The 24527-nt window shown below is 49.5% G+C and overlaps 1 protein-coding gene across 5 annotated transcripts in view; it reads right to left on the bottom strand.

The window, feature by feature from the left end:
• Nucleotides 1–24527, bottom strand: part of SNAP47 (synaptosome associated protein 47) — an 86377-nt gene that overhangs the window by 27494 nt on the left and 34356 nt on the right. The window contains exon 5 of one of the 5 annotated variants that reach the window (XM_051840087.2): nucleotides 5895–6060. The exons of 3 other annotated variants lie outside the window; for them this stretch is intronic. In XM_051840087.2, coding sequence (XP_051696047.1) covers nucleotides 5914–6060 — 147 coding nt within the window. In that variant the 3' untranslated portion in view covers nucleotides 5895–5913. Of the gene's footprint in view, nucleotides 1–2649; nucleotides 6061–24527 lie in introns of those variants that run through there. One more of the 5 variants, XM_008252777.4, reaches the window with a different exon arrangement.

Here is a 24527-nt window from a genome sequence, read left to right as displayed (position 1 = left end):
CACCACACACATTCACTCTAACAATGTATACTGTCAGCTTGCCTGTGCCTTCTTTTCATTCTACAGTATGTTTTTAAGATGTATCAGTGTTGATACTTATGGTTCCTGGTTAATTTTAACTGCTACACAGTCCAGACAATCCATTTGAAACCAAAATTTTTAAAATTCAAACTAGATTTTTGTTTTTCAAGTTGTTTATTGGTGTCTTTTGATATAGTTTTTATTTTTTAAAAAAGTTTTTTTTATGTATTTGAAAGTCAGAGTTATAAAGAGAGAGAGGAGAGGCAGAGAGAGGTCTTCCATCCACTGGTTCACTCACCAATTGATCGCAAAGGCTGGAGATGCGCCCATCCAAACCCAGAATCCAGGAGTTCCCTCTGGGTTTCCCATGTGGGTGCAAGGGCCCAAGGATTTGGGCCATCTTCTACTGCTTTCCCAGGCCATAGCAGAGAGCTGGAATGGAAGTGGAGCAGCTGGGACTCGAACAGGCGCCCATATGGGATGCCAGCACCATAGGTGACGGCTCTACCAGCTACATGTGCTGGGTGAAGCCACAACCATCTACCTTATTATTAATGGATGGGTTCAGCCAATGCTGTATTATAGACCAAAGCCAAAATCAGTCAATTAAATAAGCAAACAACCAAAGCATGGAGTATTGACAATAAAGCTGGCTTGTAAAAATATGAAAGAAAGGCAGAGTGTTCTCCAGCTGGTTGCTGAAGAGAAGTCTGAGATTTGTAGCTTCAGGAGGATCTGTGCTGCTGCTGGTGTGAAGACAGAGGAAAAAGAATGTGGTGGCCTCCCAGAGCAGGCCTCACTGATAGCCACAAAGGAGCTGGGATCCTTGGACCTACTACTTCAAGGAGTGGAGTTGTGTCAGCAACTGGATGAGCCTGGAAGAAATCCAGATGTGCCAGATGAGGATGCAGCCCTGCCAACATCTTGGTTTAAACTCTGGGCTTGGAATTGTGAGCATAAATCTGTTATTTCAAGCCTTGCAGTTTGTGGTACTTTGTTATAGCAGCCCCAAGCCGGTGCCGCGGCTCACTAGGCTAATCCTCTGCCTGCAGCGCCGGCACACCAGGTTCTAGTCCCGGTCGGGGCGCTGGATTCTGTCCCGGTTGCCCCTCTTCCAGGCCAGCTCTCTGCTGTGGCCAGGGAGTGCAGTGGAGGATGGCCCAAGTACTTGGGCCCTGCACCCCACGGGAGACCAGGATAAGTACCTGGCTCCTGCCATCAGATCAGCGCGGTGCACCGGCCGCAGCGCGCCAGCCGCGGCAGCCGTTGAAGGGTGAACCAACGGCAAAGGAAGACCTTTCTCTCTGTCTCTCTCTCTCACTGTCCACTCTGCCTGTCAAAAAAAAAAAAAAAATATATATATATATATATATAGCAGCCCCAGGAAACAATACAAACTGTTACCAGAAAGTAGAGTGCTGCTGTAACCAATTAGAATCGAGGAATGTGTATAAGCTGGAAAATTGTTGAGGCACCAGACAGATGAAGCCCAGACTGCCTTGAATGAACACTGGTAGAAATACAGACATTAAAGATTATTCCAGTGAGGGCTCAGAAGGAAGTGAGAAACATGTGATTGGAAACTGGAGGGAATTTGATAGAGTGGCAGAGAACTCGGGTGAACTGTGATCTACTGTTGGGTGGAAAGCAGAACTCATAAGCCACAAACTTGAAGACATTTCTGGTGTTGTCTGGATTTTCTTTGCTGCTTATAGTAAAATGCAAAAAAATGCAAAAGGAAAGGGATAAAATTGAGGATGGAATTAAGCAAAGGACACACACATGAGAGAGAGAGAAAGAGCATATCTGGTGATCTGGGGAAGTCTCAGCCTGGCCGGGTAGCACAAGATGATAAACTAGGAGCTCCCTGTTAGGAAAGTGTGCCCTGAAGAGGGCAGAGTGTGGCTGGATGGTGGCCTGCCAAGGAGACAAGGCACACTCAATCATCTCAACAGAAGCCAGGAATCGGAGCCAGTGCTGTGGTGTAGTGGGTAAAGCCGTTGCCTGCAGTGCCAGCATCCCATATGGGTTCCGGTTCGAGTCCCAGCTGCTCCACTTCTGATCCAGCTCTCCGCTAATGGCCTGGGAAGGCAGTACAAGATGGCCCAAGTCCTTGGGCCCCTGCACCCACATGGGAAGACCTGGAGGAAACTCCTGGTTCCTGGCTTTGGATCATTGCAGCTCTGGCTGTTGAGGCCAATTGGGGAGTGAAACAGCGGAGGATGGAATACCTCTCTCTCTCTGCCTCTCCTTACCTCTCTGTGAAATTCTGACTTTCAAATAATTCAATCTCTAAAAAACAAAAACAGAAGCCAGGAATCAAGCCAGGTTTTTCCAGGAAGATCTGTGGAGGATCCTCTTATCTAATGGCATTGATACTTGTGGCTTACACAGGAGAGCCACAGGTTTCTGACAATGCTGTACCATCATCAGTTTATGCTGAAAGTTAGACAGAACACAGTGAAAAGGGGTTGTGGAACACGGGCTGCTGGAGCCACTGGGCTGCAGACTAAGGAAAAAAGGAATACTGACTCCAGTGGTGGAGCCGTGTATCCAGGAGGCAAAGCCTTGCATCACAGAGGCCTGATTATATTCAGACCAAGAAACCAAATGGAATTTGCTTTGCTATGCTGGGTTTTGATAATGCTTGGAGCTAGTCACTGTCTCCCTGTCTTCCTTTCTTCCCTGACTTTTTGAAAAACAAAACAAAACAAAACAAAACAGATTTACTTTATTTATTTGAAAGGCAGAGTGAGAGAGACAGACAAAAAGAGAGAGATCCTTCAGCCACTGGTTCACTCCCTGAATGGAAGCGAGAGCCAGAACCAGGACAGGTCAAAGCGAGGAGCCAGGAGCTTCATCCTGATCTCCCACATGGGTGCAGGGGTCCAAGCTCATCAGCAGGAAGCTGGATCAGAAGTGGAGCAGCCACGACTCAGCGCTTTGATATAGGGTGCTGGCATCATAGGTTGTGCAACCCTCTGCATCACAACCCTGGTCCCCTTTCTTTTCTTTCTTAAAGTTTTAGGTTTACGGAAAACTTAAGTGAAAGACACAGTTTACATATACCCTCTGCCCCCCCAACCTGCCTCTTTCAACATAAAAATCCCCTACATTGGCAAATTATCACCCAGAGCCCATTGTTTACATAAGGACCACACCAGGTGCTTTACATTCTGTGGGTTTGGACACGTGTACAGTAACTGTACCCACCATCATAATTGTCATGGGGTCAAAAAGAGTTATATCCTCTGTGCTCTGCCTGTTCATCCCCTCTTTCCTATCCCCAACCCCTGGTAAGTGTTGGTCTTTTAAGTACCCATAGCTTTGCCTTTTCCAGAATGTCTATGGTCAGAATCATACAGTACGCAGCCTTTTCAGGTTGGCTTCTTTCACCCGGCAACGTGCATTTCAGTTTCCTCTAAGCATTTCCATGACTTAATAACTCTTTTTTTTTTTTTTTTTTTTTTTTTTACGGTGGAATGATATCCATTGCCTGGATGTACCACAGTTTTTCCATTGCCCTACAAAAGGACATCCTGGTTGCCTCCAAGTCTGGGCTACTATGAGAATGTTGCTGTCAACGCTTGTGCTCAGGTTTTTGTGTGGACATAAGTTTTCAATTCATTTGGGTAAATATCAACAAGCATGCCTGCTGGATGTATAGTGAGAAATTGTCAAGCTGTCTTCCAAAGTGACTGTTTCATTCTGTATTGCCACCAGCAAGGAACCGAGAGCTCCCGCTGCTCTGCCTTTGTGAGTCAGCTCTTCGTCCTGTAGTGAAATTCCTCACACAACTGCTTATGGAAGAAAGTTTCACAGTCCAAGGTCACGCAGGTCTCTGTAGTTCAGTCATCTGGTGAAGCCAGAGGATGGCAGGTAGAGTGTAGATGGAGGGAGGATCACATGGTGAGCCAGGATACAGAGGGAGAAGCTGTCAGAGCACCAGGACAACTGGGCACACTGGAGCACAGCAGGAGTGCTCCACCAACAGGCAACCTGCTGCTTCTTTCACTAGGAATGGGCTGGAGTACTCCCAGGCTTCCTCAAGTGCTGCCCACTCCCCACAGTGCAGCCTCAGGATCCCTCAAGGGCTTCTTGCTGTGGCCTCTGTGCCTGACCCTTATACTCTGAGGCCTGTCTCAGTGACTGCCTCCCACAGGAAGCCCCTGCCTCTGTCCTCCCTCTCCTGAACACATCTGCATTCCCAAGTGGAGCATCTCAAGGCTCCAGTTCCTAATGCCCCAGTGTGGATCTTCTAATAGTTAGCATATCTGTACACAAACCACTTCCAAGTGTCCCTTCTACTGGAAAACACAGCCCATGGCCCAGACAACTTCATGAAAAGTATTTACATGGCTCTGGCCTGTCCTCATTGGAGGGACACCCACGTGGGGGCTGCTTTGGCTTGTAGCTGCTGGAGGGGCCAACAGCTGCCATGTCAATTCTGCATTCAGGGCATCGGCCCCTGCACCTCCAAGCAAGGGTAAGACGGGTCAGAGGTGACTCCCTCCCTCCTGGCATCACATCCATGATGGCAAAGTAAGGCTAGGACAGTGAGGGAAGCCTGTGCAGAGGAGACCCCCAAGAGAGCAGTAGCCTCAGCTCTGTGTGCACAGAGGCCCTGCCCTCCCCCATCACCCGCCAGGTTTCTGTACTCTACAACCCTACAAAGGATAGACCATTTTAGGGAACATGCCCTTTCCTGAGCCCACACCGCCTCCTGCTCACACCTAGAAGGGCTGAGCACCCTTGGCCTCTCCTGGCGTCCCTCTCATGAAACACATTATATGAAGCAAAAAGAAACAGCACATGGCATTTAAAAAAAATGTCTGAAACTATTGTTTTCCTTCTGTTTCTGGATAGAAATGGAGACACTGAAAGCAGAAATCAACACTCTCTTAAGCATACAATCATACTGTTTCATTTTTGTGTAAAACACTAAAGCAGTGTTAGAACGTGCCAGATGTTTATGAAGGCCCTGCAGGTATGCTTATCAAAAATTCACAAGCTACCTGTAAAGAAAACTTGCCTGTCCTACAGGGAAAACCTGAAATCGGATAAAAGCAGTGGGGGCTGTCTTCTCTGGATCTGTTGGAACAGCCCACAGCAGGGAAGGCAGGAGGACGTGGCCCTGAGAAGGGATTCGCTCCCCTTCACCATTAACAGAATCTGCCTGCAGCACTTACATGGGCAGAGAGCCCCTCCATGCTTAACAAAAACTGCAAGGAGCCAGCACTGTGGTGTAGTGGGCTAGGCCTCTGCCTGCACCACCAGCATCTCATGTGTGTGCCTGTTAGAGTTCCAGCTGCTCCACTTCCGATCCAGCTCCTTGCTGATGGCCTGGGAAAGCAGCAGAAGGTGGCCCAAGAGCTTGGGCTCCTGCACTCATGTGGGAGACCCAGAAGAAACTCCTGGCTTTTGCCTTCAAATCAGCCCAGCTCTGGCCACTGGGGCCAGTTGGGGAGTGAACCAGTGGATGGAAGACCTCTCTCTCTGTCTCTGCCTCTCTCTGTAACTCTGCCTCTCAAATCAATAAATAAATCATTTTAACAAATTGCATAAAGAAAATGCAACAAATTTCATGCTGGACAGCTTAGGCCAAGGCCATGCATGGTGACACTGAGCTGGCGTCTTGCATGTGATGGGAGAGACAGTCATACTATGGCAGGCATGCTGAAGACCATGTGCTCATGAGTGCCCAGGAGGCCCCATGTGTAAAGTGGCTCCCTCCTTGGCAACAGGTGCTGGAGTACAGCCCTCATCCCAAAGAGTGACCCCCTGGGCAAGGTTGCAGTGAAGCTCCCCAACCCCAGGCCTCATCAGAAGGGAACGGCAGACCCAGAGGAGAGACACCCATCAGCAGCGGGCACCTCTGCACTCCACACTCTCCTAGGTCAGCTTCCTTATACGCCGGTTATGCTTGTCCACGGTCAAGGTTGCCCGGTCCACAGCTGCAGTGATGCCGTCCAGGGCCTCATCCTGCCGCTCTAGCTCTGCCTCAGCATCCAGGGCGAGCCCTTTCAGCTTCCTCAGGACCTGGGGGAGAAGCATAAGTGACAGCAGAGGCTGCTTTTTTTTCTGTGAATTCTCAGAAATGCACACAGATGATGAGGTAGTTTTCTGTGATTTGATGGACAGGGCCCTCATAACTAAACACTTGGGTCTGGCCTCTTCTCTGCTGTATCTTGGCCACCTATGGGATACCACTGCCTGCTAGCCACCAGCACACAATGAGGGCACCCCGGGCATCTCATCGTGTCCGATGACAGCCTGACAGTGCTGCACATGGACGAGGGCCTCATGCACATGTTGACGGGACACTGGTCTGATGCCCAGGTGCCAATCTGCTTACCTGTCAGCACCCAGGTGCCTAACTGCAGATGGAGGTGGGACAAACAAGCTTGAAAAGAGCAAAACCCTCTCTGTGTCTATATGTGAAAGGTGTCATACATAAACAAATGGCAGAACAAAACAAACACAGTCTTCAGCTGCACAGTGCCGTTGTGGTCAGTACACATATACAACCAGGGTCCCAGACCATTGTAATGGTTATGGAAGTTCCTGTCCATCTAGTGACTTCCTAGCTGTGTGACACTGTAGCACCACCATGTAGTGCATTCCTCATGCATGTGTGGTGACACGGTATGCACACACTCACTGCTATGCCAGTCATGTAAACACACACAATTATGCATGGTACATGACACTTGGTTGTGATAGTAAGTAATTTTCATGTTTATTTTCTGTACTACACTTTTATTGTTGGAGTGTACGCTACTTCTGAAAGTCAGTGTAGCACAGAGGTGTTACATTTTCTTTTTTAAAGATTTGTTTATTTTTATTTGAAACGCAGAGTTAGAGAGGCAGAAACAGAGAGAGAGAGAGAAAGAGAGAGAGAGAGAGAGACATGGAGGTCTTCCATCTGCTGGTTCACTACCCAAATGGCCATAATGACCAGAGCTAGGGTGATCTGAAGCCAGGAGCCAGGAGCTTCTTATGGATCTCCCATGTGGGTACGAGGCCCAAGCACTTAGGCCATCTTTTGTTGCTTTCCCAGGTGCATTAGCAGGGAGCTGGATCAAAAGCAGCCAGGACTTGAAACAGCAAAGTATGGGATGACACCGCAGGTGGCTTTACCTGCTACATCATGGCCCTACAAGCTGCGTTTTCTCCATCTCCCACATCGAGTGAGTGACCTATACCACTCAGGTTTGCTAAGTACACTCCATGGTGTTTCTGCATTGACAAAACTGCTTAATGATGCAGCTCTCAGAACCTGTCCCTGTTGTTAACACTGCATAACTGATCCAATACGAGGGCAGGGGCACAACCTAACCCCAAGCAGCACTGTACACAAAGTACCAGGCACAGGCACCAAGAGCCCTGAGCAGTCCAGGTCCCGGCAGGGAGGACTCGGGCTAGCTAGAAGATGTGGGGTGCCCAGGAAATGCCACAGAGCCACTGGGGGTGCAGCCACAGGGTAGCCCTGCTGTGGCCACAGGACTCATGCCCGCTTCATGTGGTCTCAGTTAACTGCAATTCTGTGGAGACCACCACATATGGATCTCACTCCACCTACCCACAGGGCTGGGTTTAAACTCTCAGTGCTTGCAGGGAGACAGCGCAGAGGAACAGTCAAGAACAACCACTTGTGATGCACTTTCACACCCTCCTCTGGGGAAAGTTTCAGATCACAGGCAAGGACCATGAGAAGGAACAGTACAGAATGAAGTGTGAGGAGGCTGCACCTGGCTCCTGTTCCCACAGCGGCTGCAGCAGATTGAGCACCACAAAGGCAGTGTCAGTGCAAGAGAGAAACTGAACATGGACAAAGGAGATCCCAAGAAGCTCACAGGCAGATGTCATCCTGCGTGTTCTTTATGCAAACACGCCAGCAGTGCCACAGGCACACAGAGTACTCTAAGAATTCAGAGCTGGGAGACCACATCTGCTATAGGGAAAGGAAAACTCGAAGACCTGGCAGAAGCAGACAAGGATCCTGATGAAATTCAAATGAGAACCTGTGTCCTTCCTAAAGGGGAAACAAAACAGAAGTTCACAGATCTGTTCTGAGCATCAGAAGAGACTGTTCTGGCTGATGCAATGCGTGATCTTGCCAAGACGCTGAAAGCAGCGTGGACGAGCAAAGCTGGGCAGGTGACAGGAGCCTTGGGAAGACAAGGCTGCTGCTGCAGGAAAGATGTGGGAGGAAGGTGGCTGCGCCAGGAGCTGATGCAGTGAGAAAAGGAGTCGACAAGGCTGCAACACCAGAAAAAGGAGGAAAAGAGGAGGAGGAGGAGGAAGATGATGATAAATAAGTTGGGTCTAAGACAGGATTGTTTCCTGTAAAATGCATTTGACCCCTTTAAGCAACTCCTTTTAAGAAAAAAATGGAAAGGTAAGTCTGTAAGATTTGTTTCCAGCTGTGCAGAGTCTGGTTTTGTAGCTAACACATGAGGGGATGTGTCTTCAGACAGCCCTGTCTGTGGGTGTTTCCAGCAGCCTCAGCCCCTTCCCAGCACAGTATGGGGCTGTAAGCTGGCATGGAAAGTAAAGCAAGTTCCTGTTGGTGCCCAGCACAAATCAGCTACACATGGGGATGGCAGTTTCATCCTCAATTGTTTCTGATGCCGCTTATAGGAAATAACTGTTGTTTCATTAACTGAATATGATTATATAATACCCACAAAAGCTGCAATTTTGGCCGGTGCCGTGGCTCACTTGGCTAATCCTCCACCTGCGGCGCTGGCACCCCAGGTTCTAGTCCCAGTTGGGGCGCCGGATTCTGTCCCAGTTGCTCCTCTTCCAGGCCAGCTCTCTGCTGTGGCCCGGGAAGGCAGTGGAGGATGGCCCAAGTGCTTGGGCCCTGCACCCCATGGGAGACCAGGAGGAAGCACCTGGCTCCTGGGTTTGGATCAGCACAGCACGCTGGCTGTAGCGGCCATTTTGGGGGTGAACCAACAGAAGGAAGACCTTTCTGTCTCTCTCTTACTGTCTAACTCTGCCTGTGGGGAAAAAAAAAAAAGCTGCAACTTTGTAAACTTTGCTACACAGATGCCTAGGGAAGGGGCCCCAGCTGCAACCACACAGTTGAACATCAGGAACCCAGAATCTGGACTCAAGGAAGGCCTCACTGACAGTCTTGGCCTGGCCATGTGCTTTGTACCTGACCAGTGAGTAAAAGAGCCAAGGTAGGGGTGGCCAGCAAAGAAAAATCCAACTTCTCCATAGGTGGCAACTTACATCCATTTGAATGAGGAGGCACGTGGTGAAGCAGATTCTGCAGGGAGGCTGCCAGGCCCTCTCTGCAGACAGAGTAGGAGTGGAGGAGCTGAGGTCACACAGCAAGTCCATAACTGAGGTAGGATGAGCCCATCCCTCCTTCCACATACGGTGTCTGTGCTGTGAGCCCACCTCTCCTCCCACACTCGGCGTCTGTGCTGTGAGCCCATCTCCCCTTCCACACTCGGCGTCTATGCTGTGAGCCCATCTCCCCTTTGTCATACGGCATCCACCTGTGAGCCCATCTCTCCTTCCATACACGGCGTCCATTCTGTGAGCCCATCTCTCCTTCCACACACGGCGTCCATTCTGTGAGCCCATCTCCCCTTCCACACACGGTGTCCGTGCTGTGAGCCCATCTCTCCTTCCACACACGGCGTCTGTGCTGTGAGCCCACCTCTCCTCCCACACATGGCGTCTGTGCTGTGAGCCCACCTCTCCTCCCACACATGGCGTCTGTGCTGTGAGCCCATCTCCCCTTCCACACTCGGCGTCTATGCTGTGAGCCCATCTCCCCTTTGTCATACGGCATCCACCTGTGAGCCCATCTCTCCTTCCATACACGGCGTCCATTCTGTGAGCCCATCTCTCCTTCCATACACGGCGTCCATTCTGTGAGCCCATCTCTCCTCCCACACACAGCGTCTGTGCTGTGAGCCCATCTCTCCTCCCACACACAGCGTCTGTGCTGTGAGCCCATCTCTCCTTCCATACACGGCGTCTATGCTGTGAGCCCATCTCTCCTCCCACACACGGCGTCTGTGCTGTGAGCCCATTCCTCCTTCCACACATGGTGTCCCTGCTGTGAGCCCATCTCTCCTTCCACACATGGCGTCTATGCTGTGAGCCCATCTCTCCTCCCACACACGGCGTCTGTGCTGTGAGCCCATTCCTCCTTCCACACATGGTGTCCCTGCTGTGAGCCCATCTCTCCTTCCACACATGGCATCTATGCTGTGAGCCCATCTCTCCTCCCACACACGGCGTCTGTGCTGTGAGCCCGTTCCTCCTTCCACACATGGTGTCCCTGCTGTGAGCCCATCTCTCCTTCCACACATGGCATCTATGCTGTGAGCCCATCTCTCCTCCCACACACGGCGTCTGTGCTGTGAGCCCATTCCTCCTTCCACACATGGTGTCCCTGCTGTGAGCCCATCTCTCCTTCCACACATGGCATCTATGCTGTGAGCCCATCTCTCCTCCCACACACGGCATCTGTGCTGTGAGCCCATCTCTCCTTCCACACATGGCGTCTATGCTGTGAGCCCATCTCTCCTCCCACACACGGTGTCCGTGCTGTGAGCCCATCCCTCCTTCTACACAAGGTGTCTGTTTTGTGATCTGCATCCTGAGACATGAACACATCCTGATTCCAGCCGGCAGTCTCAGACAGCAGCCTTCCTGCTCCCTCTGGGACATGGTGGAAACTCCATCAGTTGAGTCATTACTTAGAAACTGGCCGGAGTGCTGGAAACTCGACTGTGGGGTCAGCAGCCCTGGGGGGATGGCCGGATGACCTCATACAGTAGGTCTTTTCCATCTCCTGTTCCTATGATCTCATATGGCTGATGCCCAAACAGCATAATGAAAAAGAAAAACAAATCACAGCTCACCACCATGGCAGGCAGGTTCTTCCCTGCCATTTTCCCTGGTTGACTAATCCTCTCTCATCTGCCTCCACTCTAACAAGAAGGTCCTTCCACCAGGACTTGGCATGAAGAAATAACCTTTGCCACCCAACCCCACATTCCACGATGTCCCCTGGGGAGGCCTCCTGGTGTCACATGCGTAGGCCACACACACCCCTAGTGGCTCTCCTATGCAAACTCTGTGTTCTGTCAATCACAAAAAAATGCAATTCAAGTTTACATCAATGTGCCACATAATGACATTCAGGTCACCAGTGGTGGTCCCATCAGATTACATCGCCAGTGACAGAGCCGTCCTGGTTTGTGGAAGTGCACTGTCTAATGTTTGCACAAAGACGAAACTGCCTGCTGACTGACTTCTCAGAACCTGTCCCATGTTCTCAGAACCTGTCCCATGTTTAAGTGATATGTGACTGTATTTAAAGTGTTTTTGGGACCACAAGGCTCCACATTATACACAATGACCTCTTGGCACATGAGCTGAGAGCGGGGGCATGGGATGTGACCATACTGCAGCCTGACATTCCTGTCAGAGTTTAGGGTGTGAATACTTCTAATGCAGCAACACAGAGAACCTGCTCTCTCTGAAGCTAGCTGCTCCCTGCAGCACAGGTCACAGTTAGTCCTGGCTCTGTTCTGGTAAGAATACTGCACAAAGAAGATGAGAAACAGAGAGAGAAGTCATGAAGACAGTTAAAGTTATCCATAATCCATATCATTCTTTGCCAGATTAGCAGCACAGGTAGTACATCCCTCATCTGAAAATCTGAATTCCAAAATGATCCAAAATCTGAAATTTCGTGAGCACCAACGTGATGTCATACACAAAGCCCACCCATGAACCCCTGTGATGGGTCACAGTGCAGGTGCTTTAGAAATAATGAATAAATTGCCTTTACACTGCATGTGAGACATACGTGAATTTCATGTAAGACATCTGATTACATGTATGCAAATATTTCAAAATCCAAAAATATCTGAAATCCTAACACTTCTGGTTCCAACCATTTTGGATAAGAGATAGTCAGCTTGTATCAGTAATATCTTTTCCTATCCCTATATCCACATACTCTCACTTGGGAATAAATATACTTTTGTTTCTGTTTTTTTTTCCAACCTCTAGCTAGGGTGCCCTAAATAAAAGCTAAGAATTATGGGATCCCTGAAGTGTACCGAACATTGCTTTAAGAACTTCACACATTTTAACTCTGTTTCAAAAAAGAGACCCAGGCAGGCTGTGCAACCCAGCCCCCTACAGGAATGCCTGGCTTCCATTCACTAAGAGTTGAGCCGCCTCCTGGCAGAGACAGAGACAGGACTGGATACCCCCATGGCAAACCATGCACTGATCATGCAGGCCTGCTGTAAATGCCTCAGTCTTAGCACCAGGACACATCTCTTGCAAAATGGCAAATGGGCCCACAGCGGGCTGGGACCTGGACCTGTGCTATCTCTCACAGTCCTTGAGTGGCTGAGGCAAGACCCCACTAAAAGGAAAGCCAAGAAACAATTTAAAAATCTCAAACACACACACACTGATTGCATAGAAAATGACAGAGGAGTTCACTTTGGTACTTAACCCAATTATGTTCAAAATATCATCACCTTATCATGGCAACAACATAAAATACCATTGGTGACACACTGTGTTATTTTTACTATGAAGACCCTGAAAGCCAGTGTGAACGCCACACTTATGGCACACGAGAACTTGGACAACCCACGGTTCAGGTGTGGAGGAGAACCACGGCACCCCACTAGCCTTGTCCCACATAGGCTGTCCACAAAGCCATCTCCACCACAGCCTCTAGGCTCCTACATTTCTATCACCAACACCCTCAAAAAGCCGAGGGAACTGCCTTTTCCCAGACCACAGTGAAACAGTGGCTAAATCAAGGATCTCTATATTCCTGGATCCTTGCCTGACATGCACAGTAGTAACACATACAAATAATCATCTTTGGCACAGACTGGCAGCTCTGACAACAGAGTTTGGGCATTTGATTGTGTACATACTCAAAATAATGGCTGGTTCTTGTTCAACTTCTTGATGTAGAGAAAGTCTCACCAATTGGAAAGCCTTATAAATAGACCTCAATGCAAACAGCCTGTTGAGACTTTGCCTGCCTGCCAAAACAGTACTTGCAACTAACACTGCAAACATGCAAGTGAGATCTTTACAGCCACTTGGTCTGCAGACAAAGAAAATCACCGAGTTAACCTTCAGACTACTGGTACTTCTGGAATACAGTCCAGATTATTTTTCCTTTAAGTGAGGGACTGAAGTAATTAAATGGCATCGTGTACATTCCATATAACAGGGGATGGAAAGAATGGAGAATATGAAGTCTGGCCAAACCTTAAAAACAGTTGTTCCTTCTGTGGCCCAGGATGACAAGCTGTCTAGTCATCAATGCACAAAGTCGCCAACTTCTGAAATATCAAGGGGCCTCTCTGGGAGCCCTCACTGGGCTCTGAGTCAAAGACAGAACTCAAAACGGACTCATCCCCAAGCCATCATTACACTAATAAATAAACCTAGTAACCAGTCACAATTTTACTTCCATAGAAATGATCTAAAATAGTGCTTTGAGTTTAAGGAGAAACAGTGGTTTATAAACTCCAAAAAGATTTTTGGTCTACATTAGGATGGGCAAGACGTAAACACACAGGTGAGTGTGGTCCAGGAGAGGAAGAGTGAGTGAGACCTTAGGTGTTCAGCTCACAGTGGTCACGGATGCCCAAGCAGTGCCAAGCAGTGAGCAGTGCCTTCTGTCAGTGGCTGGGAAGGAAGCAGGCTGGGTGACTCACGCAGACAGCAGAGGTACAACTGGGACAGCTCTATAGGGGAGCCAGAGAGACGGGGTGATGGTCACAGTTCCCAGGGGAGCATCGAGCCTACTTTCCTCAATGGTGATTGTGAGGAATTCTTTGGGCCCTGCTTCTCTAAGGAAGAACTTACAACAGCCTCCATCCTCACAGAGCTCCTGAGACCCAGGATGAGCACCATCAAGACCATCTGGACTGACAGCAATGATATGTCAGGGGAGCCACAGGAACAGAGAGCTTTCCCTTCTCACCATGTCCATTTGGTTTATAAAGACAGAAAATAAGTATGGAAAAGCAGTTTAGTGAGGTAGAATGTGTGTCCTCACCAAAAGAGATATGCTTGATATGCTTACTTGTAGATACCACCAAGGGGCAAGGCCAGGCACCAGCAGCCTGAGCCCACCAGTGTCTGCCCCACATGACTGTGGCCCGGAAGACGCACTCCTCACCCCCAAACACCCTGTGTGACCATGGCCCGGAGGACACGCTCCTCACCCCCAAACACCCTGTGTGACCATGGCCCGGAGGACACGCTCCTCACCCCCAAATGCCCTGTGTGACCATGGCCCGGAAGACGCACTCCTCACCCCCAAACACCCTGTGTGACCATGGCCCGGAGGACACGCTCCTCACCCCCAAACGCCCTGTGTGACCGTGGCCCAGAGGACACGCTCCTCACCCCCAAATGCCCCGTGTGACCATGGCCCGGAGGACACGCTCCTCACTCCCAAACGCCCCGTGTGACCATGGCCCGGAGGACACGCTCCTCACCCCCAAACGCCCCGTGTGACCATGGCCCGGAGGACACGCTCCTCACCCCCAAACGCCCTGTGTGACAGTGGCCCGGAGAACACGCTCCTCACCCCCAAACGCCCTGTGTGACCATGGCCCGGAGGACACGCTCCTCACCCCCAAACGCCCCGTGTGACAGTGGCCCGGAGGACACGCTCCTCACCCCCAAACGCCCCGTGTGACCGTGGCCTGGAGGACACGCTCCTCACCCCCAAGCGCCCCGTGTGACCATGGCCCGGAGGACATGCTCCTCACCCCCAAACGCCCTGTGTGACCATGGCCCGGAGGACACGCTCCTCACCCCCAAACGCCCTGTGTGACCATGGCCTGGAGGACACACTCCTCACCCCCAAACGCCCCGTGTGACCGTGGCCTGGAGGACACGCTCCTCACCCCCAAGCGCCCCGTGTGACCATGGCCCGGAGGACACGCTCCTCACCCCCAACGCCCCGTGTGACAGTGGCCCGGAGAACACGCTCCTCACCCCCAAACGCCCTGTGTGACCATGGTCCGGAGGACACGCTCCTCACCCCCAAACGCCCCGTGTGACAGTGGCCCGGAGAACACGCTCCTCACCCCCAAACGCCCTGTGTGACCATGGCCCGGAGGACACGCTCCTCACCCCCAAACGCCCCGTGTGACAGTGGCCCGGAGAACACGCTCCTCACCCCCAAACGCCCCGTGTGACAGTGGCCCGGAGAACACGCTCCTCACCCCCAAACGCCCCGTGTGACAGTGGCCCGGAGAACACGCTCCTCACCCCCAAACGCCCCGTGTGACAGTGGCCCGGAGAACACGCTCCTCACCCCCAAACGCCCCGTGTGACAGTGGCCCGGAGGACACGCTCCTCACCCCCAAACGCCCCGTGTGACAGTGGCCCGGAGAACACGCTCCTCACCCCCAAACGCTCTGTGTGACCATGGCCTGGAGGACATGCTGCTCACCCCCAAACGCCCTGTGTGACCATGGCCTGGAGGACATGCTCCTCACCCCCAAATGCCCTGTGTGACCGTAGCCAGAGGACATGCTCCCCGCTCCCGTGGTGCACTGGCTATTCTCTCTGCCTAGAGTCTGAGAAAAGAAGAGGGTCTGCTGTACCTTTTTGCAGCACCTCAGGATGTGGAGCACAGCGGCATGGCACTGAGTGTCTGCAGTGAGTTAGCATTAGCTCGGCTGCCTGCCCTGAACTGTTATTAAGCTGACTCACCCAGAATCTGTGAATATTCTTGCAGTGAGAAATTAGCAACCATTTAAGAATAGAGCTGGGATAAATCAAGCTGTCTGCAACTCCAAATAGTTCTACCAGTTGGGGCCATTAATATGCTATGGGGAAGGTGAAGGGGGAGAGTTGACTTTCCCTGCAGCCAAAGCCCTAGGGGCTGGAAGGAACGTTCTGCTGTGATCTGTCACATTCAGCACTCAGAGACCACCCCAGACCACACTCCCCACAGCTGCATTCCTAGGGGCCCCTCCATCCTCAGGGCCACCACACACGCACACACACACACACACACACACACTGCAAGGCCGAAGCTGACCATGGTCAGGACTGTGCTTTTCTGAGGGGTCTCGGAGCTGGCTGGGGGTTGGGTCCTCAGAGACCTGTGAACCTTGCACGACATGTGCTGGCGGCTGCTGGTGACAAGTGAACATTCTCTCCCAAGGCCCAGGAAATGGCCCTGGAGAGTGAGGGCAACTCCAACAATCCATATGACTCCCTTCCCCCAGATCGGAAAAGAAGCTGACTGTTGAAGAGTGTGGTGAAACCTCAGTAAACGAAATGCCGACTTACTTAAGCCAGGTGCCACTGGAGGTCCATCTCACATGTGGGACTATGCACCCCAGTGGTACCCTCAAATCAGGAAACAAACTGGAAACGCATTCAGAGTGGGCCTCCTCAATGCTGAGCAGAGCCCCAGCCCACTTTTTCATTCAGAGCTTACAGGCACTGAACACTCTGCTTGCCCTGCCACAGGCCACATTCTCTCTTCGTTCTCACTTAGACCTAGGGCAGAAGCCTCTTCTGTACAAAGTGGACCACTGGGAGAAATGAATCACACAGCTAAGCGGCAGTAATGGCCCCTCCCCCCTCAGCAGGGGACAGCCATGGCACTGTCAGGGCCTGCAGTCACTGGTCTCCCTGGACATCCCCCCTGGTAAGCATTTAGGATAACTCAATATGTCCAAACCTCAGGACCCACTTCTCACTCTGAACCAAAAACCATAATACTTGTAAACCATCCTTTAAAATTAGTAAAAAGGATGTCCATGATGAAGAGAATATCTAGAGAGGAGATCAGTAAGGAAACACAGGACTGGAAGAACACCAGGAGCCCACAGGACCCACGAGACATAATTCAGAGCCAGCACAATGCCCACTCTGCTCCAGCACAGACGGTGTGGGCAGCAAGACTCCATGTGCTCAAGCAGACTGAAACTAGAAATGTGGCAAATTACGACATTCACTAACAGATGGAAATTAAACACCCAAAGAGTCAAGGAAGGGTAATTAGGAAAACTTTTGAGATAAATGAAAATGAAAACACAACATATTAAGACAATAGTGATGGCCGGCACCGTGGCTCACTAGGCTAATCCTCCGCCTTGCGGCGCTGGCACACCGGATTCTAGTCCTGGTCGGGTGCTGGATTCTGTCCCGGTTGCCCCTCTTCCAGGCCAGCTCTCTGCTGTGGCCAGGGAGTGCAGTGGAGGATGGCCCAAGTGCTTGGGCCCTGCACCCCATGGGAGACCAGGAGAAGCACCTGGCTCCTGGCTTCGGATCAGCGCGATGCACTGGCCGCAGCGTGCCGCCAGCCATTGGAGGGTGAACCAACGGCAAAAGGAAGACCTTTCTCTGTCTCTCTCACTGTCCACTCTGTCAAAAAAAAAAAAAAAAAAAAGACAATAGTGAGGGGCCAGCACTGTGGCACAGGGGGTTAACGCCCTGGCCTGAAGCGCCAGCATCCCATATGGGTGCCGGTTCAAGACCCAGCTGCTCCACTTCCAATCTAGCTCTCTGCTGTGGCCTGGGAAAGCCGTAGAAGATGGCCCAAATCCTTGGGCCCCTGCACCTGTGTAGAAGACCCGGAGGAAGTTCCTGGCTACTGGCTTCAGCTCCGGCCATTGCGGCCAAGTGGGGAGTGAACCATCGGATGGAAGACCTCTCTCTCTCTCTCTCTCTCTGCCTCTGCCTCTCCTCTCTGTGTTAACTCTTTCAAATAAAATAAATAAAATCTTTAAAAATAAAAAAATAAAAAAGACAACAGTGAAATAAATCCATGTGAGATGCACATGATCGATTTGCTACAGAAAACACACTGCTGGAGCCAGAATCCCGTGTGGGATGCTCTACTTCCAATCCAGCTCCCTGCTATGGCCTGGGAAAACAGGGGAGGATGGCCCAACTGCACCCATGTGGGAGACCTGGATGAAACTCCTGGCTCCTGGCTTCGGCCTGGCCCAGACCTAGGCACTGTGGCCATCTGGGTTGTGAACCAGCAGATGGAAGATCTCTGTCTCCCCCACCCCCTCTGTAACTCTTTCAAATAAATAAATATTAAAAAAAAGGAAGATAAAGAAAAAACACTGCCAAAATTCAACATGCTTCCATAACAAAAACACACAGGTGACAATAAACAGAAGGAACTCCTGTAACGTGATTAAGGGCATTTGTGAGAAGCACACAGCCAGCAGCACAGTCAGTGGGAAGATTTAATTATTTACTTGAAAGCCAGAGCTACACAGAGAGAGAAGGAGAGGCAGAGAGAGCAAGAGAGAGGTCTTCCATCTGCTGGTTCATTCCCCAACTGGTCGCAACAGCTGGCGCTATGCCGATCCAAAGCTGGGAGCCAGGAGGGTCTCCCATGCGGGTGCAGGGACCCAAGGACTTGGGTCATTTTTCACTGCTTTCTCAGGCCATAGCAGAGAGCTGGATCGGAAGTAGAGCAGTAGGGACTCGAATTGCTGCCTATATAGGATGCTGGCGCCACAGGTAGTGGCTTTACCTACTATGCCATGACGCCAGCCCAGTAGCACTGTTTTTAGAGATGGAAAAGCTGATTCTCAAATTCACATGGAACTACAATAGAAGTAGACTAGCCACAACACTTTTGAAGAAGAAGAATGAAGTTGGAAGACACACTTCTCGATATCAAAATTTACAACAAAATGATAGTGATCAGAATAGTGACACCAGACCACTGGACAGAATGAGTGGATCAGAAATAAACCCACAGAGAGATGTTTGACAGGTTAAGAATACTAAGTGAGGAAAGAACAGTCTGTTTGCCGAATAGCATGAAGACAACTGGATATCGACACGCAAAAGAATGCAGACTGAAACCTTAGTTTACTTCATGCACAAAAATTAAGGAATGGATTAACAGGATGCTGTTTGGCCTGGCAGTGAAGATATCAGTTGGGACACTGGCCTGACCCAAGCTCTGCGATCGCAGGCAGCTGGGGTGTGAACCAACAGACATGAGATCTGTTTCTCTCTCAAATAAAATTAAATAAACAAAAAAATGTTAAATCTTTAAATGGATGAGAATTCTAAATGTACTGCTTTTCCAGGTGCATTTACAAGAAGCCAGAACTCAAATTGGCCCTTTGATATGGGATGTGGGTGTTGTGAGCAGTGGCTTAACCCACTTTATCACAACACTGAAATGGATTCTTCAGTGTGACATTGAAAGCACAAACCAAAGGGAAAAAAGTTAGATAAACTAGACTTCATCATAATTTAAAACTTTTACACCTGTTGAATTATAAAGAATTTGGGGGCCTGCTGTTTTGGCACTGCAGGTTGAAGCATTATCTGCAATGCCAACATCCCAAATGAGCATCAGTTTGAGTCTCAGCTTCTCCATTTCCGATCCAGCTCCCTGCTAAAGTGCCTGGGAAAGCAGTGGAAGACAGCTCAAGTGCTTGGGCCCCTACACCCATGTGGAAGACCCAGATGGAGTTCCAAGCTCCAAAATTCTGCCTGGCCCAGCCCAGATCCGACTCAGCCCCAGCCATTGTGGCCATTTGCAGAGTGAACCAGTGGGTAGTAGATCTGTGTGTGTATGTGTACATGTGTCTCTGTCTCTCCCTCTCTCTAATTCTGCCTTTCAAATGAATAAAATAAATCTTAAGAAAATAACTTGATTGGCCTTGCCCCTGGTTTCTAGGAGGGTGAATCTAAACCTTTGGAATTTCCCAGGTATCTAACAGCAGTGTCTGCTATTCACGAGCTCTTGGAACCACGCCTGAGTTTATGCCAACACACTGACTCACGGCGGTTCTCAAGATAGTTTCAGGAAGGGGCAGCCAAGCACTTAGAGGGTAGGAGCTACGGGTTATGTAGCTCAAAGAAAGGAGATGGGGTGAGACTGGCAACTGGGTCAGTCCCAGGAGCCAACAGTTTAATCCATCATGCTCAGTGGAGCTTCTTGGTGGGTGGACACACAGACTTGGCTGGAGGATGACCCTACAAATCCTCAAGGGAGGGCTCCACATATAGTGCCTCCCAGGCTTTGCTCCATGTCTCTTCATTTGGTTGTTACTGATTTGTATCTTTTATTAAAGCCATAATCCCAAGCACACTGCTTTCCCAAGGTTTGTGAACTGTTCTAATGAACTACGAAGACTGAGAGGAGTTCTAATGAATTACAAATCGTCAGGAAGGAGTTGTGGAAACCCTCAGGTTTACAGCCAGTTGGTCAGAAGGGTGAGCACCCTGGGGACCTGCTCGCAGCTAGCGTCTGAATTGGGAGCAGTGCTGTTGGTGAACAGAATAGAATGACAATATACCACTTGGGGTTGGTGTCAGAATAGCATCAAAGGACAGCAAGGAGAAAGTTCAAAGATAACCCATAGGCATGGGAGTTCAACCCAGCAGTGAAGACACTCATGTCTCATACCACAGTAAATGAGCTCAATTCTCAGTTTCAGCTCAATTCCCTGATTCCAGCTTCCTGCTAATGCAAACCATGTGAGGCAGCAGTGATGGTTCAAATAACTGAGGCCCTGCCTCCAAGGTGGAAGACCTGGGTTGAGTTCCTGGCTCCCGGTCCTGGCCCTGACTCACTTGTTCACTCCTCAAATGGCTGTGGATGGGCCAGGGCCAGGACTGGGAGCCAGGAACTCAAATAAATAAATAAATTTTTAAAAAGACAACCCACAGAATGGAAAAAATACTTGCAAGACATAGATCTGATAAAGGTCTAATATCCAGAATACATATGGAACATTTAATGCTGGCCAATAAATAGACAAACAATCCAATTAATAAACGAGTAAAGGACTTAAAAAGGTATTTCTCCAAAAATGATATACAAATGGCCAATAAGCACATAAAAGATGTTCAACATCACTAGTCATCAAGGGAATACAAATCAAAATCACACCGAAGTATTACCTCACACTCACCAGATGGCTACAACAAATTTAGAAAGGAAAACATGATGAGAGGATGTGGAAAATCTGGAATCTTTGGGCAATGATGGAGAATATAAAATGGAGCAGTCTCCGTGGAGTAGTTCCTCCAAAAGCCAAGCCTAGAATCACCATAGGACCCAGCAAACCCACTCTCAGGTACACACCTCAGAGAACTGTAAACCAGGACTCACACAGACACCTGTGGGTGTGTTCATTACAGCACTACTCACAACAGCCCAAAGTTGGAGACAATTCAACTGTGCATCAATAAATGACAGATACACAGCATTAACCCACAGAATTGGCTATTTCTTCAGGGATGAAATCCCAACTCACGCATCATATAGGTCAGCCTTCAAAACACTGCACTAAGTGAAATATGCCTGACACAAAAGGACAAATACTGTGTGACTCTACTTACAGTTTCTAGAACAGGCATGTTCACAGAGACAGAAAGTAGAACTGCAACAGTCAGGGGCTGAGGAAGGAGGGAACATGAAGTTACTGCTAATGGGTATAGAGTTTCAGTTTGGGACAATGAAAAAGTTATGGGCATCCTGGGAGGTAGCCGGTGATCGCTTAGTTGCTTAGGTAGGTCCTTGCCACCCACCTTGGAGACCCAGATGGAGTTCCAGGCTCCTGACTTCTGTCCAGCCAAGCCCCAGCTGCTGTGGGCACTGGGGGAGTGAGCTCTCTATCTCTGTCTCTCTCTACCTCTCAAGTACAATTTTTTTTTTTTTAATTTATTTGACAGGTAGAGTTACAGACAGTGAGAGAGAGAGACAGAGAGAAAGATCTTCCTTCCGTTGGTTCACCCTCCAAATGGCTGCAATGGCTGGAGCTACACCAATCTGAAGCCAAGAGCCAAGTGCTTCTTCCTGGTCTCCCACGTGGGTGCAGGGGCCCAAGCACTTGGCCCATCCTCCACTGCCTTCCCAGGTCACAGCAGAGAGCTGGATTGGAAGAGGAGCAGCTGGGACTAGAATCGGCGCCCATACGGGATGCTGGTGCCACAGAGGATTAACCTAGTGCACCACGGCACCAGCCCCTCAAGTACAATTTTTTTAAAAAAATTTAAAGGTTAAAATGACAACATTTCTGTATTTTATAAATACATATATGCATATATGTTTTTCTTTGTTTAGTTGTGGGTTTTCTGGGATTCTTTGAATATATATATATATATATATATTTTTTTTTTTTTTTGACAGGCAGAGTGGACAGTGAGAGAGAGAGACAGAGAGAAAGGTCTTCCTTTTGCCATTGGTTCACCCTTCAATGGCTGCCGCAGCCGGCACGCTGCGGCTGGTGCACTGCGCTGATCCGAAGGCAGGAGCCAGGGGCTTCTCCTGGTCTCCCACGGGGTGCAGGGCCCAAGCACTTGGGCCATCCTCCACTGCATTCCTGGGCCACAGCAGAGAGCTGGCCTGGAAGAGGGGCAACCGGGACAGAATCCGGCACCCCGACTGGGACTAGAACCTGGTGTGCCAGTGCCGCAGGAGGAGGATTAGCCTATTGAGCCACGGTGCTGGCTTTTCTTTGAATATATTTTACCATAAAAAAGTTAATAAAGAAAAATGTCCTACTTAAGACACATATAGTCATGTACTGCTGAACACTGGGGACACACTCTGAGAGAAGGGTTGTTAAGACTGTGTCATCCTGCAAACATCAACAAGTCAAGATGCCTACGACATCACTAGGTGATGCAACCTTACAGTCCCACAGTGGTATATGTGGTCTGTCACCAGCCACAATGTTATCATGCAGTGTGTGACTAAATTACACTATGCAGCCAGGTATTCAGTAATGAAATGAGCAAGCACCGTGTTTATCTGTTTTTGAATAGACACATAAAAACCATGCTATGGGTCACAGAGTGATGTCTGGTACATGTATACAACGTGTAGTGATCAATTCAGAACATTGAGGTTATCCGTCATCTCAAATATTTATCATGTCTTTGTGATGAGAACATTCAAAATCCTGTCTTCCAGCTATTCTGAAATGTATGGTGCGATACTACTGATTATAATCAACCTTCTGTAGAACAGAATCCAGAACTTACTCTACCTACTATCTGTGGCTTTGTATCAACTAACCAATCCTTCCTGGTCTAACTAACTAACCAACCAACCAACCAACCAATCTTTCCTGGACTCTCTCCAGTCTCCACTAACCACAATTCTGCTTACTACTATGAGCTTCACTTTTAAAAATTCCACAAATGACAACATTTTATCCTATTTTTTTTATGGTTGAATGCTATTCTGTCAAGCATATGAGCCACATTTTCTTCATTCATTCACCACTTGATGGGCTGCTGTAGTTAACATGTGAGTACAGCCATCTCTTCCACTGACTGACTTCACGTCCTTAGGGTACATTCCCAGTAGGAAGATTCTGGAAAGGATGTGGAGAAAGGGGAACCCTTGCACATGGCTAGTGGGAATGCAAATTAGTGCAGCCACTGCATAAAACACTGTGGATGCTTCTCAACAATCTAAAAATAGGGGCTGGCATTGTGGCACAGTGGGTTGAGTGCCGCTTGCAACTCCAGCATCCCATAGCAGAGCACTGGTTCATGTCCCAGGTGCTCCACGTCCAATCCGGCTACTTGCTGATGCACCTGAGAAGGCAGCAGATGGCCCAGGTGCTTGGGCCCCTGCACCTATGCAAAAGACTCCAACGGTGTTTCGGGCTCCTGGCTTCCATGTGGACCAGCCACTGCGGCAGCTATTTGGGGGAATGAACCAGCAGATGGAAGATCTCTTTCTCTGTCTCTCTTTCTCTGTTGCTTTGAATTTCAGATAAATATTTTTTAAGTTAAAAATTGGTTTAAAAATTTTACAATAAGACTATCAAACACTGTTTTAAGACTTGAACTTCATTTAAATGATGTCTAGAATGACAGAAAAATAATCAGAGGAAACAGGTAACTCCCAAACCTGAAGTCTCCCTCCAGCACTGATTTTCTGGGAGAGATGCTCATTTGATGCCCGCCCATTCTGAGGTCATGTTTTCAGCACAGACTCTGAACTGACTCCTTCTGGGCTCCCTCCGTGTTCAGCTTCCTGGAGGCGACAACTGATGTACATGGGCATCTGGAATCTAGAATTGCCCACATGACATTCCCATCACGGCCCCTGGCCCTGAGCTCTGCTGATGTGGCTACAGGCAGAAGGACACTCCCGCAGCTGGGGCGTCTATCTATCCAAGGTACACTCACTGTGACTATCAGGCCCAGAAAGAATTAGGACCGAGTAGAAGCAAGGCATGGTGTATTCCCATAATTCAGCTTCCAGTGTATTATGGGGGCTTCCACGTTAGAGGGGAGGTGGGGCTGAGGCCAGGGAGTGGCTCCCTGCTCCTTGTCTAGGGCTCTTTGCAGGATACCCAGTCCTTACTATATATGAATGCCAGAAGCAACAAGGGTAGCTTGCCCTCGTGATGAGGCTCTTCCTACAGCTCCATATTCAGAGAAGACACAGGCTGTGGCATCATGGACATTCACCATAAAGTATAACATGG

The sequence above is a fragment of the Oryctolagus cuniculus genome, chromosome 6 (genome assembly GCF_964237555.1).
Source record: "Oryctolagus cuniculus chromosome 6, mOryCun1.1, whole genome shotgun sequence".
Classification (NCBI taxonomy): Eukaryota; Metazoa; Chordata; class Mammalia; order Lagomorpha; family Leporidae; genus Oryctolagus; species Oryctolagus cuniculus.
This window is presented reverse-complemented; position numbering and strand designations above follow the sequence as displayed.